The following is an 18053-nucleotide window of genomic DNA, read 5'->3' as shown; positions in this document are numbered from 1 at the left end:
CAAGTCCACTCACTAGACCTCAGTATTGCTGTTCGATGTTCAAATCAAATGATGTGTGTTTGTGCAGTGGCCTCTTGTGCTAGAGTTCCATGGCTTGGTTTTACTTTGGCAAAAAAGCTAAAGGCAGTGTAGCACCAGATGCAGTAAGAGGGCATGGCCATCTGAGAAAGCATAAGGAAATCCTGCATACACAGACATACACAGATTCTGTCCTGTCAAATGCTGTCAAAGGCAGAAAACAGTCTATTGAAAAGTTGGCTCCCATGGTCACAATCCATGAGCATCCATCTATCTATCTATCTATCTATCTATCTATCTATCTATCTATCTATCTATCTATCTATCTATCTATCTATCTATCTATCTATCTATCTATCTATCTATCTATCTATCTATCTATCTATCTATCTATCTATCTATCTATCTATCTATCATCTATCTATCATCTATCTATCATCTATCTATCTATCTATCTATCTATCTATCTATCTATCTATCTATCTATCTATCTATCTATCTATCTATCTATCTATCTATCTATCTATCTATCTATCTATCTATCTATCTATCTATCTATCTATCTATCTATCTATCTATATTTTACATTTTTTTATCCTGCCTCATGTCTTAAAAATCAGTAAACCTTACAAAACACATCATTAAAACAATTTAGAACTAGAAGACATACAAAAACATCAAAAGAACAATGTGATCCACATACCCAGTCGAAATCTCCAGGTGACTTTATCCAGCAGTTTCACGTAGCTGTTAAAGAGCATAGGGAATATGATGAAGCTGTGTAGAACCCCATAGGTCAAAGGCCAAGGGCCTAAGAGGCAGTCCCCCAGAACTACCTTCTGAAAACTATCTTCCAGATAGCACTAGAACCACCACATATTGAGGACTTAGAACCCCAGCCCAGAAAGGCAGTCAAGAAGGTATCCATGATCAGTGGCATTGAAAGCTGTTGAGAGGTCCAGGAGAATCAACAAAGTTATATTCCCTCTGTCCATCTCCTGACACTGATCATTCAGGCTGTCAAGCCTCTTTCAGTCATATAAAACCAGATTGGAAAGGATCTCAACAATTCACTTCATCCAGTGCTCAAGAATCGAACATATGAGACCAGTAAATAGTTATTCTGATCTCCCAGGTCTAGGGAAGCTTCTTTAAAAGTGGATGCACCACAGCCTGTTTCAAGGCTAAGGCAGCCCCCCCCCCCCTCTCAAGGAGGCATTATCTACCTCTTGAATCCAGTCAACCAGCACCTCTACACTGGATTAGATACCCAGGAAAGGCAAGGGTGAGGCTTTGGTGCAGAAACATGGTGAGGGGCATTGCAAGTGTGACTATGTCACTTCCAGGGAAAAACTGTCAAGCCCCTAAGATAAAACCATACATTTTCCGGCAACTCCTAGAGCTACCTGCTATCACTTTGGGTTTCCCCTAGAAGTGATATTGTCACACTCACAATGCCACTGGGTTTTGGTTTTTTTATCCCAGCTGCTGCTGCAAGCAGTGGTGAGTAACAGGAGCTCAAGGCAAGGGATCCCACACCTACACCAGAGTCTTAGCCGCTCTAGGCAAGGATCATACAAGCATGAAGAAGGCCTCAAACTTCTAAAGATCCTGTCCACTTCCTCAGACTGAATGAACTGAAAAGTATCCCAAAGAACTGGGCATACTGGCACCCTGGTCTGACCCTGCCAGCGCTAATGTAGAGTCCATGTTGGAACCAATGTGAAAAATAATCTGCAAAGTGCTGAGCAAAAGAGTCATAGCAGGCCACCGAGGAGTTCACCTCTTCCTGACATGAGCTGATATGCTAGATGAGTGTGTCTCTCTTATCATGAGATGTATAGGAAGTAACACCCAGGTTTTTTTTTTTCAAAATGTATGCTTAATGTACATTTTAATCTTTAAGAGCAGATGTTGTGAATTTTGCATCTCATACAGCCTCAGTGCTTGACATGGCACCCTGGACAAACCTGAGCAAATCTGCTTGAGAACTGAATCCTAGCCATTGCAATCAGTTTATTTTTCTCGCTCTTCTTCTATGTTTTCCTGTTTTATTTATCTTTTTCCATCTGGCTGTCTTTTTGACCAGCATTCTTCCAGTCCCACGCATGCACACTCACATACACAGCTCCACTTTCTTGAAGAGGGAAATGTCATAATGACATCAGGGGTGTGTGGGAATACACATATTTTGAAGTCCACAACCATATTGGGCTGTCATACAACCTACAGTCCGCTTCAAAAGGAGTTAGTGCACCATCTGTAGACAGTTTCATTCACCAGTTCCCATCTCTTTCCAGCCATCTGTTATGCTTTTTTAGCTTACCTGTGCTGAAAAATAAAGAAAGCATGTTTCTGAAATTGCAAAAAAAAATGTGTCTTCTGTCAAGTTTCGGACTTGGGAGATTTACAAAACTCCCTATGAGAAGCACTTCATATATTTTACACAATACATTGGAATAAAACTGTTGGGTCTATGTTTCCATTGCAATTTAAGCAGCTTGTGCACCATTTAATATAAATGCAACTTTAGTTTTCACCTAAAATGGATACAAGCGAGCACATGGGGACACCTTGCAGTTGGGCTCCATAGCTTCTTCATGCCACATATCAGAAAATTTGAAATGATGGGAAGGGAATCACACCCACGACCCTTGGCCTCAACCTCCATATGGTCATCTGGTGCTCTGAACAGAGCCTACAACCTACAGGCTCCCTTCTGAGATCAAGATGAGTGAGTGTTTGTGTGGAGGGGAGGGAGGACAATAGCCACACTCCTGCTCCCCTGTCCATGATTGTATCCTCAGATATGTCCTATGAACTGGGCTTATACTGTTCAGCATCTGAGCATCACTTGGGTTCCATACAAGACACTCAGCTGCCCATTACTAGTAGAGCTCTTGTGCAACAGTGCTGAACGTATATGTTGAGAGATAAATATACAGAAAGTGGACTCTGCTGAGATTACCGGGTATGGAGGAAGTTGGCAGAGACGCAGCCTGCTTTCGAAAGGTATTTCAAGGTGCAGCTCAGTTTACTAGATCTGGCTATTGTGGTAAATTACAAAAAAAGCTATTGTAGCAAATTACAAAAAAAGCAAGACCACAAAGACAAAAAGTTAAATACTAATTGACAGATGTGTAGTAAATCACTTCTAATAGACAAGTGCAGAATTCAGAATTATCAAAAGAAGCTTTACCAAATTGAAGAGAAGGGTTCCTTCACAAATGATACATTAGAGGAATTTCAAGGGAAACTAAAATAAGAGCAGTGAAATTTCTCAGTGGGGTTCTGCAAATCCCTGGATTGTCAAAGGGTTGTGCCTAGAGTGAAATTCAAAGTGAGTTTAGTGTTCCTGCCTTTGGTGAAACATCTGAGGGATCTGGAAAAGAAGTCATGAGTTTCTCTAAAATGGCTTTCATAATCTATAGCATGGAGAGTTTGGAGTTGCAAAAGCAATGACTCTGAATGCTTAAATGCGTCCTGCTCTAAAAGTTCTACTGCTTTTATATTCTACTGGTTTTAGGCTTTGGGCCACAGTGCAACAGAGTTAAGCATGCTTAAGATAGTTGAACAAAATGTGTTTTGTAATCACTCAGACTGGGATTGTGGCTTTGATGTGCAGGGTTAATTTTTTTTCCCCATTGACAATTGATAGTTCTAAGACTCCCAAACTGATGCGTGCATCAACACAAATTTACAGATTCAGTCAGTAACAGCCATAAAAGCTTTACTGTTGGTTGCTCTGCACACCAGCACAAGGCCCTGAAGATATGATTAGCAACTGCAGCAATTGCCACTAGGGGCTGAATCTGAGTCATAACCCTGGGCTCAGTGGTAGGCTCAGGAAAAGGATCAATGCTTATTTGGATCACATAGAGAAGAATTTGTTTTCATCTTATGGCCAGATTTGTTTATTTATTGCAGGGCTTCTGTGCAGGTTCTCCAGAGGCCTGTCAAGGCAGCTCACATGGTAACATACAGTGGAATACAATCATGAAGACAAACATAAGAATTATCCAGTTATTGGCTCCAGTGATATGCAAGCAGAAACATAAACTGATTTAGTGCAGTTCGGCTAGTTCAAGATCTTGCACAATACCTAGCAGTTTCCACCCTGACTTAGCAAGGTCTTTTTTCTTATGTTACTGATTGCACAAGAGCTCTAGCAGAAGCAAAATTTTGTGCTGTATCCAACCCATAAAAATGTCAAAGATATAAAAGCAACATGAAACAACATTCTGCAGCCTAACATGATACCCATAAAATGGCATTCAGGCGAGAAGCAGACAATCAAGACAACTTTAAAAGATGGAACCTCTCAGTTAAAAGACTAGGCAAATGTTTTTGTCTGGTGGCTAAAAAACAGTACTGTAAGAACCAAGCAAGGTTCAAGAGGGGATGAATGCCAAAAGTGAGATGACACCACTGAAATAACCCTGTCTCTGGTAATCACCCACTTCACCTCTGCAGGCAGGAACAAAGAAATCATGGTTTGGGAATAGGCCAGTATGGGAGCAGGCATCACTTCCAGTTCCCCAGTTCTGAACCATTAAAAGCCGTAAAGCTAAGAACTTGAACTCTGAACTGTAACCAGAAACAAACTAGTACAGATCTTTCAGTTAGGGATCCCACTTCCCCAGTGGGGGCAGGGGATCCCCCGCTTTCACCCTCCACCCTCCTACCTCCACTTACCTGGCTGGCGGAGTAGGAAGGCCTGGGAATATGCCTCCTAGGTGCACTCCTGGGGGATGTCATCACCCCCCCCCCGATAACGCTCCTATGCTTTTCAGCGGGCCAGTTTTAGCCCCCAACAAGCCTGTTTTGGCCTGCTGTGAAGCACATGCATGCCAAGGCCCATGTGATGACATCACTTCACGGAAGTGACATCGTCATGCAGGAGTGGGCGCATGAGAGGAGGATTATGGGTCCAGCAAAAAGGTAAGTGCCAGGCCCCTCACCTCCCACCGAGAGGCTAAGGGAACCTGGTAACCCTACTTTCAGTACTATCCAACCCCTGGCAATAGCATAGGTGTGGCATTTGGTACCAACTGACATTTCTGGACAGTGTTCAAAGGCAGGACCAGATAAAGTACTTTACAGTAATCTAAACTGGATATGATCAAAGCATGAAGTACTGTAGCTATTTCACGCTTTTGAAGAAACAGCTGGTATATCATCCAAAGCTAATAAAACATGCTATGTCCCATGGAGGAGGCCTGAGCCTCCAACCATAGACAAGGATCCTCTAACCTGCAGTGTTCCCCCCTAAAATGTCCTGGTGAATTTTGAGTCCCAGTCTTTTCTGCTGACCACTTACCTTAGCGGCTTCCTGCTCTGTCATCTTAATGTTTTGATCCTCAGTGCCTTTGGTGCAGGAATGTGGATCTACATTTGTAAGCCTTTGTAATGTGTTCATATTGTATTGGATATCAAAGACTGCCTAACTTGTGTCTTGATTGCTAGGAGAGGCTTACATAATGCTAAACCTTTCTGTCAAGCTTACTGTAATCAAAGTTTGCTTTCTTAGAGGTTGCATCTGGTAATTAAGATCTTACTATTTGCTTGAGAGCGATTATTCTGGCAGATCTTGCAAAAGCACCTATCTCAATGATCATGTGGCAAGAATTACTGATTGAGAAACTTGGGACATTTCCTAGAAATCCATTGAATTTAGAGAATTGCTGCTGCCAGGACTATTATTAAGTAATATGGTTCTATGTTGTGTTTCTTTTAAGAGATAGTTTTGTCAACATGGGATATGTTCATTTCTTCCTCAAGACTATGCTAGCTAGCCAAGAGTATTTGCTAATTGTCCCCCACACCCCCGGCTGACTGTTTCCTGCATGTGACATTAGTAAGTAACTGAAAGATGATTCACTAATTCCAAACCAGGATATGCTGGTGCCAGAAATGCATAGATGGATGGATTGTCTTCTCTTGCAATCAACCCTCGGAATAAACTAATGTGCAACCCAACCCTGTTCATATTTATTCACACTGACTTGTTTCACAAGCAGTTATTCCCAGGAAAGCATGTCCAGGGACTAGATTTACAGAGCAATCTTAAGATTTGGGTACCAGCACATCACTGGTGTGATGCTAGTGCACACAGAGGCAGCTAACCAACTTGCACCTATCTCAGTTACCACACCCTCATCCAAGCCTGACACAGAATAAAAAAGACAAAGGAAACTCAACACTTTCTGTTCCTCCTAAAGTCCCCAGCTTCCAAGTGGGCCCTGGAGATCTCCTGGAATTACAAATGATCTCCGGACTACACAGATCAGTTCCCTTGGAGAAAATTGCAGATTTCGGGTATAAGCGGTATGACATTATACCCTATGGAAGACCCTCCCCTCCCCAAATTCTACCTTCCCCAGACTCCATCCCCAAATCTCCAGGAATTTCTCAACTCAGATTTGGCAGCCCTAGTTCTTCCCAATATGAACCTTGTAAATATTGATGAAGCTGAAGTTTGTTCCCAGTTCCCAGTTCCTTATTTGCAGTTCTTAGTTCCTTATTCACAAAGCCAAAGAAAAATATTATAAGGAAAAGGAAAAGCTCTGCACCCAAAAATAAAGGTTGTAGGGGCATATATCACACACCTCCAGATTCAGCATACTCAGCCCTCTAAGTGGACCTATACTGGGTCATGCTACAAAATTCAGTTCGTGAATTAACAGCTTCAAAGTAGGGTGCTTCCAGAACAAATCAATAAGCAGAAGGGGGGGTGGCGGCAGCTGTAGAGGGGGAAAAAATGGCTCACCCGAAATCACACAACACTGAACACCAAAGCCTTTCCCCTACAAGAGGACATGAGCTGGTGCTGATCCAGTCTCTGGTTCTGGAGCTAAGGCCTCCTCTTTGGCCTGCCTAGAACCTTGTATTAGACATTGCTATGAATAAGGAACTGGGGAAAATATAAGCCCTCTGCACCCCAAAACAATCTTTGGATCACTCCAATTCACACAGCCCTGATATCCAGAGACGGTCCCCTACAAGAGGACATGTGCTGGTTCTGACCCAGTCTCTGGTTCCTTAGATAAGGCCTCCTATTTGGCCTGCCTCCAAGAACCTTGTATTAGACATAGCTTTGAATACGGAAGAGGGGAAAATATAAGCTCTCTGCACACCAAAACAATCTTTGGATCACCCCAAATCCTACAGCTCTGAACTCCAGAGACTGTCTTCTACAAGGGGACATGTGCTGGTTCTGATCCAGTCTCTGGTTCTGGAGATAAGTCCTCCTATTTGGCCTGCCTCCAAGAGGACATGTGCTGGTTCTGATCCCATCATTGATTTCCCCCAGTTCCATATTCAAAGCAATGTCTAATACAAGGGTCTTGGAGGCAGGCCAAATAGGAGGCCTTATCTACGGAACTTATCTATTATGAGGTATTTGGAATCTTCCTTTGTTCTTTGTGTCAAAATTTTCTGTTAAAACTTTTAATAAACCTGATCCCTTCCTTAAAAATAATGTATTGGATGAATTTTAAATGTGTATATATAAAACTGACCAGTGCCAGATCAAATATCTCATCAGAGCCTAGGGCAGAGAGTAGGAGAGAATGAATACAAAACAGCATTGCGACAGGAAGCACGTGTACTTCTTGTTTGCACTGTAAAGAGGGGGTTGAGAGAGTCATGATTGCTCCCTAGGGAGGAAAAATTGAATCGAACTTTAACTCTAGGGTTTGTTTGTTTTTTTTTAAATATTTTTTTCCTGTGCGCCTTCACATTTCTAGGTGAGCAGCCAGAGGGTTGAATCCAGACAAAATTTACTATTAACAAAAAAGGGAAGGGAAATTTTCTACCCATTTCTTCTTCCCATTGCAGACTGCCCTCATGTTATTCCTCAGGGTCCTCTGTTCCCTAGGAGAACAATTTTGTGGTGACTGATGGGCTGCAATGGGGGAGAGAGGCAGCAAACTTGTCTTCTTGTGATAGAAAATTTAATCTGGACCCAATACAGGGTGAGTCCCACACGAGGTGCGGACAGAGAAACAAGGGGGTTAGGATAGATGTATTTGCCTCTCCACAATAAGCACTTGGGATAAGAATGCCAGAAGGATTGTAAGGGCAAAAGCTAATACAAGACATAACATCCACGTATATTGAGGAGTCCACCAATTACATATAACCCTACTTGATATATGCAGTCGATGTTGTGGGAATAGGACAGCATACACATTTTACCTGCATGTATAGCTTTGGTACATGTCAACTGACTACGGGATTTTTCAGGATTTTCATCTGCACATATGAAGGACACGTGTTCCTCCGCCTGCAAAACATGGGGACTGTGCATATTGGGAGCATTTGGGGTAGTGTGTGCTCATGATGTTTGTGATTGCTGGGCTCCTAGTACGTATGCAATGTCTGAAAAGGTCTCTCTTCTTGCCATTGCAATACGAAGTCGAAACTAGAGGTGGGTACGGACAGCAATACAAACAAAAAAAGCCACGAACAGCCCAATCAGCTGTTCGTGAGCAAGCTGTTTGTGAGGCTCTGTTCCCGGTGAACTTGTGTTAGTTCCAAGCCCTCTTTGTGGCATTCATCAGCCCTTCATGAAGCCAGACAGTCTGGCACCTTTCGATCAATTCCCCTAGCAACATAGGCACGGACTGTCTGAACTCTGTCTGAACTCCTTGCAGCTTTCCTTTTGGCTTGTAACCACTCAAAATAGCTTCCAGCAAACAGTCCAGTTTTTGCTGCTGTGAAGAGAAAGTGACATTAAAGGAGGAGACCCATGGATCATGCCTTTCCAGGGGTACAATCTCTCTGAGACTTGGGGGGGGGAGTCTTCTCAGAGGACAGTGAGGACTATGTCCTCTGCAACTTTGGTGGGTATTGGACATTGAGAAGGTCAGTTTGTAACCCCCCAAAGTAGCTTCCAGCAGACAGTCCAGTTTTTGCCACTGTGAAGAGAAAATGACATTAAAGGGGGAAACCCATGGATCATGCTTTTCTCGGCTCAAGTTCAACTAAGTCCCAAGGCGGCTGTTCTGGCTCCCACGAACCTCCAAATACGAACATGTTCATGAATATGTCATGTACGTCGATGTTCGTGAATCCCTATTTGTGGATGGCAATGAACAACAAACATTTTTCTTCCCCCCCCCCTGTTCGTGCCCACCTTTAGTCAAAACACCTTGACTGCCCCTTACATTGCTGCCTTTGGTGCTTGGCAGGAGCTAGGATGAAGCACCTGTTGGAAATTACACAAATCAGGCATGCTAAATTAACACATTTAATCTGCATAATCACCACATCAGTTTGCATGCTATATAAAATGTATTGCTTAGATAGGAAGGGGTATAACTGAGATCTTAGCTTTGCCATTTAGATTTGTGTAATAACTATTTGCTCAGCTCCCCCTCTTAGCATATTGTTTTCTTCTATGTATTGTCTTTGGTAGCAAAGAGCAAACAAGCAATAGTTTCCAAGGTGATGCTTCCTGAAGCAGAACCACTCAAATATTCTCTAAAACTTTACATTTAAACAAAGGAAGGAAACCCCCTCCAGGTGTAGGCTTTTGAAATAGAGCAGTTTTCAAATAGGTTGGCTTTTTTCCTTTGCTTACTGAAAGCAGCAATTAGAAAACTCCAAAGTACATTCAATGTTCAATAACAAAAAAGCATGCTAGCTAAACATACAATGACATTTTGAGTTAGCTATCTTTTTATGGTCATTTTTGACAACAATATCAAAACAATTTTAAGGACACATGTAGACATTCTTTACCATTAACAAAAACCTGTATCTAGGGCTAACAAGGCCCCCATTGTGGTGGGGGAATCTCATTCTCCACCCAAAGCCCCTGTTGCTCACTGCCACTCCAAGTGGAGCAGAGGGGAAAATAATGAAATAGAGTTTCCAGCAATTCCTAGAGTTAACCACTGTCTCTTACATTTCCCCCCAGAAAGTAATGTCATCATGCCTCTGATGCCACCCCCCAGTCCCCTCCCCCATCCTTCCCACTGGTTGTTGGCCTGGCAACCCTAACTGTAGCAGCAAGAATTTTACCAAATGTGCCTCATATTTTGTCACACTACAGTGATAAAAATTTCATCTAATGACATTTAAGAATACAAGAATTTCCCTATGAGGCTAGATGGTGGTCCATCTGTTCCAGCAATCTGTTTTCTATAATTGATAGTCAGATGTCTCTGGCAATTGAGACATGAGGGTAAACACTGTTGTCTGAACCCAGCAATACTGAGAGGTATTGTCGGAGAATATGGCGACTCCGTTTAGCTTCTGTGACTAATAGCCATTGATAGACCCAACCTCTATTTTGTTTATTTATTTTAATAATTTCTAACCCCCTCTCTCTGCCAAAGATGCTCAGGGGGGATTACAGACAATTAAAAGGCAATGTAAACAATAACCACATATTAAAATCAATTTTTGAAGTGTCTACTTAAAACACAACAACAACACAGCTAACACAATTGGCCTTGCAACATGGCACATGGAGTCATTTGCAGGATGCATACCAGGATAACTATAGACTATAAAGACATATAAAAGGTTACATAATGTAGTCATGCAAGAATGGGAAGGAACAGATAGGGAAAGCTAAGTAAAAATCAGGTTAAATTGGAAGCGCATCAGTGCGTGGCAGGAGCTGTCGTTTTTGTGACGAGCACTGAAGCATGGAAATTAGGAAAATGGCACCACACCATTCTATGCCAGCTAGTTGGGAAATCACACAGAACTTTAAACAAAAAGTTATTTTACATTGCAGCTACAGATCTTTATATTGAAAGAATTCCATGATATAGTTGTAATGGGGCCACCTGAAGGTTTTGGGGTTCAAGGACCCCAGACCCAAGTCAGAACTTGACTAAGGGCCAAACTAGATGTGACATCATCCACGGGTCCCACTGCCACCATTTTAAAGAGATTTTAAAAATGTTGCGAGAGAGGATCAAGCCTGCAGGCTGAGGTGTCCCAGTCGCTTCCCCCGTGTCCCCGTGCTTTTTCAAGTGCTAAAATGGCTGCATACACATACACTGCAGCTGTGTAAATTGTGAAAAGGACTTATGATGCTGTGGCCTACTCAGCAGAGCTGAGCTTAGTGCAATACAGTCTAACAGACACATACATATACCATAAATACATGGATGATGTGAGGATATATAACTCACCAAATAACAGGTTCACTCACAAGCATATAATAATATTTAGGTACTTTCACAACCCCAGCATGATAAGGAGAATAGGTACACTACTGGAGCCTGCAGTAGGGTTGCCTGCAATTGGCTGACAACCAGTGAGAGACAGTGGGAGCAGGTGTGGAGGAAACAATACCATGCCTCTGGCAAAATGTCACTTCTGGCAAATACCTGGAAATGACGTCACAGCATTGATGTGATATCAATGCAATGTTTTAAGATTCAGCCAAAACTCTACTGTAAAAGCACAGAGTCCTAAAGTGTCATGTTAACATCATGCTGGAGAAACAACATCACATGTCTTCTGAGTATTTGCTGGAACAGACATCATGCCATTGCCACATCATCATTTTAAAAAATATTTCCCCCCTGTTTGCTCTCAGCTGGTGAGCATGAAGTGGAGAGGAAGGCCAGGAGGTGTCCCTTGAAGTAGGAGACTGGTCTCCCTAGCTTGCATGTGCAGATACAGACCTCACCCAGGCAGCAAACTCAGTACTACAATATGATCTATTTCTGTCATTTCAGAAATAAAAGATAATATTTCTTTCATAACTCACGAAATTGTGTTAAAAGTTTGTACTGTAGCCGGGCTGTATGGATTGTTCAGCCTATATATTGATTGCACATATCTTGCTGTACTTTGAATCAAAATGTAGCCGGGCAATGCCCAAGAGAGTGGAAATCTACTAGATGTTTGTCAGTTAAAGTCAACAGAACAAATTGCAATGCTTGCAAAAGGAAATGAGCAGCTTGGCAAAAGGGTAGCCTTATATGGTAAGAATGAAGCTATAAAAATATGTAACCAATTGCTCCCCTAGTGGGAATGAAGAGACAGACAACAATGTTGGATCTAAGGGCCACTTTATTAAATTAACCACAACATTAACTTTCAACAAACTGCGGCAAGGTTAAAGCGGTACAGGTCAAGCCACGTGGTCAATCCAAAGACCCCCGCCTTGACCTGCCTGGGCGAGCCCCGAAGCCCCGGGTGCTAACCATCCAAAAGATGACTAGGATACCCGGACAGCCTGGCAAATTGGTTCCCCCTTCCAAGCTCCCAATCCTCAGCCGTACAGCAGTGAGGCTGGACTTGCACTTGGGGTTACCTAGGCAGCCTGCCCACGCGCGCTGGCAGCCGTCACAAGCAGTACCAGCCGCTCCTAGCAGACCCCTCTTCCCCACACCTAGGGAAGCGCCAAGGGTGCTCACCGGCCCGCTGACTAAAGCCCAACTCTATCCCGCCAGGACGTTCTAACAAGCACCACCCTAAGCCAATTCCCACACACAAGCCCTGGTGTAAGGTAGGCGAAAAACCCCCCATCCAGGGCCAATCAGGATGAGAGGAAAAAATTCCTACCTGGCTCCAAACGGCAACCGGTTAAACCTACACCAAAAACAGGGTGAGGAGGGTGGGCCGAGCACAAAAACGCACTGGAGGTGCGTGGGCAGAGCCGCAGCAAACGGCTCCAAGGCTCCGCCCACCGCACCGCTTACCCGGATGCCCGGGAAAGCGTCTGCTCTCCCTCCTTCCAGGAGAGCAATAAGCGACCCCCTCCTCCACCGCGAACGCTGCACGGAGGTAGGGTCGAATTGCTCCCCTAGTGGGAATGAAGAGACAGACAACAATGTTGGATCTAAGGGCCACTTTATTAAATTAACCACAACATTAACTTTCAACAAACTGCGGCAAGGTTAAAGCGGTACAGGTCAAGCCACGTGGTCAATCCAAAGACCCCCGCCTTGACCTGCCTGGGCGAGCCCCGAAGCCCCGGGTGCTAACCATCCAAAAGATGACTAGGATACCCGGACAGCCTGGCAAATTGGTTCCCCCTTCCAAGCTCCCAATCCTCAGCCGTACAGCAGTGAGGCTGGACTTGCACTTGGGGTTACCTAGGCAGCCTGCCCACGCGCGCTGGCAGCCGTCACAAGCAGTACCAGCCGCTCCTAGCAGACCCCTCTTCCCCACACCTAGGGAAGCGCCAAGGGTGCTCACCGGCCCGCTGACTAAAGCCCAACTCTATCCCGCCAACGCCAGGGCCAAGCCTCTGCTTAGGCCCTAGCGCCCCACTACTGGCCCAGGGCTAACCTAAGACCTTGCCGCAAGTCATTGAGGAAAATTTGGTTGCCGGCCTCAGACAGGTGAACCCCATCCTTACGATAGAGGCCGGCAACCTCGGCCCTGATCCTGGGATGGGGCAAATAAACCCCTAAACCATCCCCGAGGGCTTTCTGAATAGCCCGATTGGCCTTCATTCTAGCCCTTTCGATAGCTCGCCGGTCCCTTGCCTCCCGCCAGACCCTGCGAGGCAACATAGCGGACCACATTATAAGGACATCGGGCCACCTCCGCAGAATCTCCCGCAAGTCCCACTTGGCCTGCAGTGATAAGGCCCTCCCATGAAGGAGCCCCAAATCATTCCCCCCTAAATGAATAACCAAGATGTGCGGGACAGGCCCACTACGCCCAAACAACAGTGGCAACAAACCAGGCCAACGCAGGCCCCGCCGGCCCTGCCACTCCACTGCAGCCCACTCGCTCAGGCCCAGCTGCGACCCGACAGCTGACCGCCTGGCCTGATGAGCCGCCCAAAACACCATACTGTGCCCGCAGATCAAAATTCTTCGTTTCTCACGGCAGGACACAGCACCTAGGAAAACATCAATTAGTAAACTCTCACAAACTCTTAAAAGAACGAACATACGACCGATAAGCAGATGACTTCCACCTGCCTACCCCCTGAATTGCCTGAGCCGAATACCCCATAGCTGCGGCAGTGGAAGCTGCCCCAATTCTAAAAGAATGGGTTCCAAATTTCACCCCCGCTAGCCCCAATTTCACCAGCGCCCTCTCAGTCACTGCCCAAAATTGGTAACGTGTAAGAGGGGAACCATCCTCATGGCAAAATAACACCCCCGTGTCATCCCCTCTAACCCGCAGGTACCTCCGCAGGGCGCGCACTGGGCATAAGTCCCGGTCAGCACAAATACCCAAAACAACAGTCACCCCTTTCTGCCTTTGGTCAGTTTTGGATTTTCTAATCACCAGGGAAACACCCTCTCCCCGGAACTCCACATCCTTAGCCATAAGAGCCCGGCCAGACCTGTCCACCTTGGACTGGACCACCAACTCGCTGACGCGCAGCGCCCCAAAAAACGCCGTGAGGGCCGCAGCATGAAATAACCTAACTTCATACCGTGAGCTACAAATCGAAGCCCAGGTAGTAATCAATCCTTTCAAAACCATGGGCGATATAGGTTCCCTAGCATCCACCCGAGGACCCGCTTCGCGCGACCATCCCTCGAGCATCTTCCTAACTCGGAAATCCCCCGTGGCCTCAGAGAACCCCCGAGCCTTGCTAGCAAACGCCAACCCGGCGAGCTGGCCCCGGATGGATCGAACCGCCAGCCCACGCCCCTTCTGATGGACACAAAAGCGCATCAGATGCTCAGTGGGGATGGGCCAACTCTGCTGCAGACCCTCGCTAGCCCGAAATGCATCAAATTGCCCTACCGCTCGGTCGTAGTTGCGCCGCGTACTGGGAGCCAACGCCAGTCTCATGGCCCTGAAGGCTTCGGCCTCCCAAGGAGCCATAAGTCCGATGGCATCTGCGCCGGTACGAGATCCGCCTCCGGGGCAAGCTGCCAAAACCGCCCCATCTGTAGGCGAGACAAAGCGTCTGCCACACCGTTGCTAACCCCAGGAACATGCTTGGCTCTAAACCAAATGTTCCTTTGCAAACACAGCAACGTAAATGCCCGGACCAACCTCATTACCCGCTCAGATCTAGAGGTCAATGAATTGACCACCTGAACCACCGCCATGTTGTCACACCAAAAATGTACGACACTGTTAGCTAACTCCACTCCCCACAGACGCACCGCCACCAAAAGGGGGAAAAACTCCAGAAAGGTGAGGTCTTTGTCAAGACCCACATCATGCCACTCAGGGGGCCATCGCTCCGCACACCAATGTCTGCGGAAATACACCCCAAAACCCGTAGACCCAGATGCATCAGACATGACCTGAAGGTCCGCCTCCAGGAGCAAATCCTCCCTCCAGAAAGTAACCCCATTATAGCCCTCCAGGAAGTCGGACCAAACGTCCAAATCATCCCGCATCCCCTTAGAAATCCTGATGCGATGATGTGGGGCTCGCAGAGCCGACATGGCATCGCAAAACCGCCGCAAAAAGGCCCGACCCGGCGCCACGGCCTTGCACGCGAAATTCAGGTGACCCACAAGCTGCTGGAGCTCTACCAGGGACACCTTACGCTGCCCCTTAAATTCCCGAAGCCTATTCTTGAGGTCCAACACCTTGTCCAGAGGAAGCCGAAAACACTGCTGCAGGGTATCTATCTCGATGCCCAAAAATGTCAAAACTGAAGAGGGACCCTCCGTTTTCTCCCCCGCTAGTGGAACACCTAGCTCTTCCGCTAGCTTCACAAAAATGCTGAGCGACCGGGCACACTGCCCGGTCCCAGCCTCACCAGAAAACATAAAATCATCCAAATAATGACAGGAATTGTTGTTACCTGCTCGGCGCTGCAATTCCCACTCCAAAAAGGAACTAAAACATTCAAACGTCGCGCATGAAATGGAACAGCCCATGGGCAGGGCACGATCCATATAATACTTTCCCTCAAAGTGAAAACCCAGCAGCTCAAAATCATCGGGGTGCACCGGAAGAAGGCGAAAGGCTGACTTAATGTCGCATTTCGCTAACTCCGCCCCCAGGCCACAGCGGCGCACCACCTTAACCGCCTGATCAAAAGATGTGTAACGAACCGAGCATAACTGCTCCGGGATAGCATCGTTCACAGACTCACCCCTGGGAAAAGAGAGGTGATGAATCAGGCGGAACTCACCTACCGCCTTTTTAGGCACCACACCTAATGGGGAGACCCTCAAATTGGGAACCGGAGGGGTGTCAAAGGGGCCCAACACCCGGCCCTCAGCGCACTCCTTCGCTATCTTATTACGAACAACATCCTCCATCCCCACAACAGAACGTAAATTTGCACACATATAAGGAGAACGTCTCCCTTGAACAGGTATCCTAAACCCAACAGAAAAACCTTGCAACAAAAATAACGCGTCATGCCTACGTGGGTAAGCAAGCAAAAGCTGCCTAAGGACCATCAGCCTTATTGGGCTGGGCCCCTTTACCAGGAGCTTGCTGCTTACTGGCTCCGCCACCTCCAGGTCCCCTGCCTGCACCACCCTGTCGCGCCTTAGGGCAGGAATTGTAGGGGTGGGAACCAGCACAGGAGGGGCACTCATGCCTGAACCTGCACGGCTTACGAGAACAGGCCCCTTTAAAGGCAAATTCCCAACATAACAGCCGGGGTTGAACCGGCTGCCCCGCTGCCAAGCGGGTATTGGATGACACCACGGATGCTGACCGCTGCACAACATGCCCACTATCCGAGCGATCCCCAACGTTGGGCTTAGATGGAGACATTACCGACAGCCACAGCTGCTGGTGGATCCTGTCCCAAGGTATGCTGGGGTTAAGGGCCGCCCTCATCCTGAACTCCTCATCGTACTGCATCCAAGCAGCACCTGAGAAGCCGGTATAACCCTTATATATTATGTCCAAGTACTGAAAAAGCGCCACCGCCCTGTGCGGCTGAGCCCTCACCAGCACCCCGGCATAAATCAAGAAACCTGGGAGCCAATTATGCCAATTCCTATCAACGCGCCTCCTCTTCAGCCTCTCCTTATCCCTGTCATCCAAGTCCTCCTTGTCCTTCTTTTCCAACTCCCGGAAAAGAAGAGAAAAGACGTCAACATATTCTCCCTTAACTATCTTGTCGCGGGTTGCCTGAGTTAAATGGTCACCCAGCGGCAGAGCCGCATCCCCAAAGGGAAGAGCATTAAAAGGGACATTTCCATATGCCAACGGGGCGTACGGATAAAAACCCCAAGGGCTTCCTTGAAACCCGGGCCACGCCCCGGCCTGATGCTGTCCCACCGCAGGATCAACACCACCCCAGGCAGACTGAACAGGAATATTCTGCTGGGAACCTGCCGCTCCAAACCCTGTCCCTACCCATGGACACTGTGAACCCGCCGCCCATGCCGCAGGCCACTGTGGGTAACTGGCAGCCAACCTTTGATTCCCAAAGGCATCCACCTGTCCCCAAGGCCAAGGGAAAGTGTTGTATGGTGCAACCTGTTTGGCATTACCTTCCCCGGGCTCCACTGCCAAAGCAACCGGCGTCGGATCCACCATAGCCTCCTGCTCCAAATCAACTGTCTGCGTTGCACCAGCGTCACTCAGGCTTGCCGACCCACTGGCTCCACCGGATTCCTTGGTAGCAGTACCTGCAGAACTTTCCAATGCAGAAAGGCGTCTAAGGATCTCCTTATTAACAGCATCCCTAGCTGCCCCTCGAACTGGTCTAGATCGCTCTCCACCACCTACAACCCCAGCAGAGGCCCCAGTACCCTTCTCTAGAGCAGCCAGCCTCCTCAGTATCTCCTGCTGGCTAACAGCCTCGGAGTCCTCATCGGAAGAAGACCCAGCAGGTACAGGCCTTTTAGCCGGGGCCTTAGCCGCAGGCTTTTTGCCCTTTGAAGGGCCACTCCCCTTTTTCGAAGGCATCTCAAGGCTACAACAGCCACCCCCCTGCACCTAAGATGGCCGCCACCAAAACTGCTAATGAAACCCCAAAATGGCCACTGCCTATCAGGCTAGGAAAAACCAGGCCCAACGGCTCCTTCCCCCACAACTACCACCACCCGATATAGAATGGGGGGGGGGGTGGGGGGGGTTAACTGCAATCAATATCCCCCTGGTGCAAACGTAATACCGGGTCTGTGCGTTAACACCTACCCCCTCACCCTCCT

General features: G+C 46.8%; 1 protein-coding gene across 1 annotated transcript; it reads right to left on the bottom strand.

The window, feature by feature from the left end:
* Positions 1-12845: 12845 nt before the first annotated feature.
* LOC129326671 (uncharacterized) lies at positions 12846-17530 on the bottom strand. The gene is made up of 2 exons (XM_054974968.1): positions 17391-17530; positions 12846-13849 (listed from the first exon to the last, which is right to left on the bottom strand). Exons 1-2 carry the CDS (start codon positions 17434-17436, stop codon positions 13269-13271), a joined length of 627 nt encoding a protein of 208 aa, XP_054830943.1. The 5' UTR covers positions 17437-17530; the 3' UTR covers positions 12846-13268.
* Between the last annotated feature and the right edge of the window lie 523 nt (positions 17531-18053).

Source organism: Eublepharis macularius, chromosome 3, assembly GCF_028583425.1.
Source record: "Eublepharis macularius isolate TG4126 chromosome 3, MPM_Emac_v1.0, whole genome shotgun sequence".
Lineage (NCBI taxonomy): Eukaryota > Metazoa > Chordata > Lepidosauria > Squamata > Eublepharidae > Eublepharis > Eublepharis macularius.
This window is presented reverse-complemented; position numbering and strand designations above follow the sequence as displayed.

Excerpts from the sequence above, each read along its gene's own strand:
- LOC129326671 (XM_054974968.1), bottom strand. The coding sequence starts at position 17,436 with ATGGTGGATCCGACGCCGGTTGCTTTGGCAGTGGAGCCCGGGGAAG. Across the intron at positions 13,850-17,390 it reads GGCAGTGGAGCCCGGGGAAG|GTGCTGTGTCCTGCCGTGAG; the intron begins GTAATGCCAAAC and ends ATGTTTTCCTAG.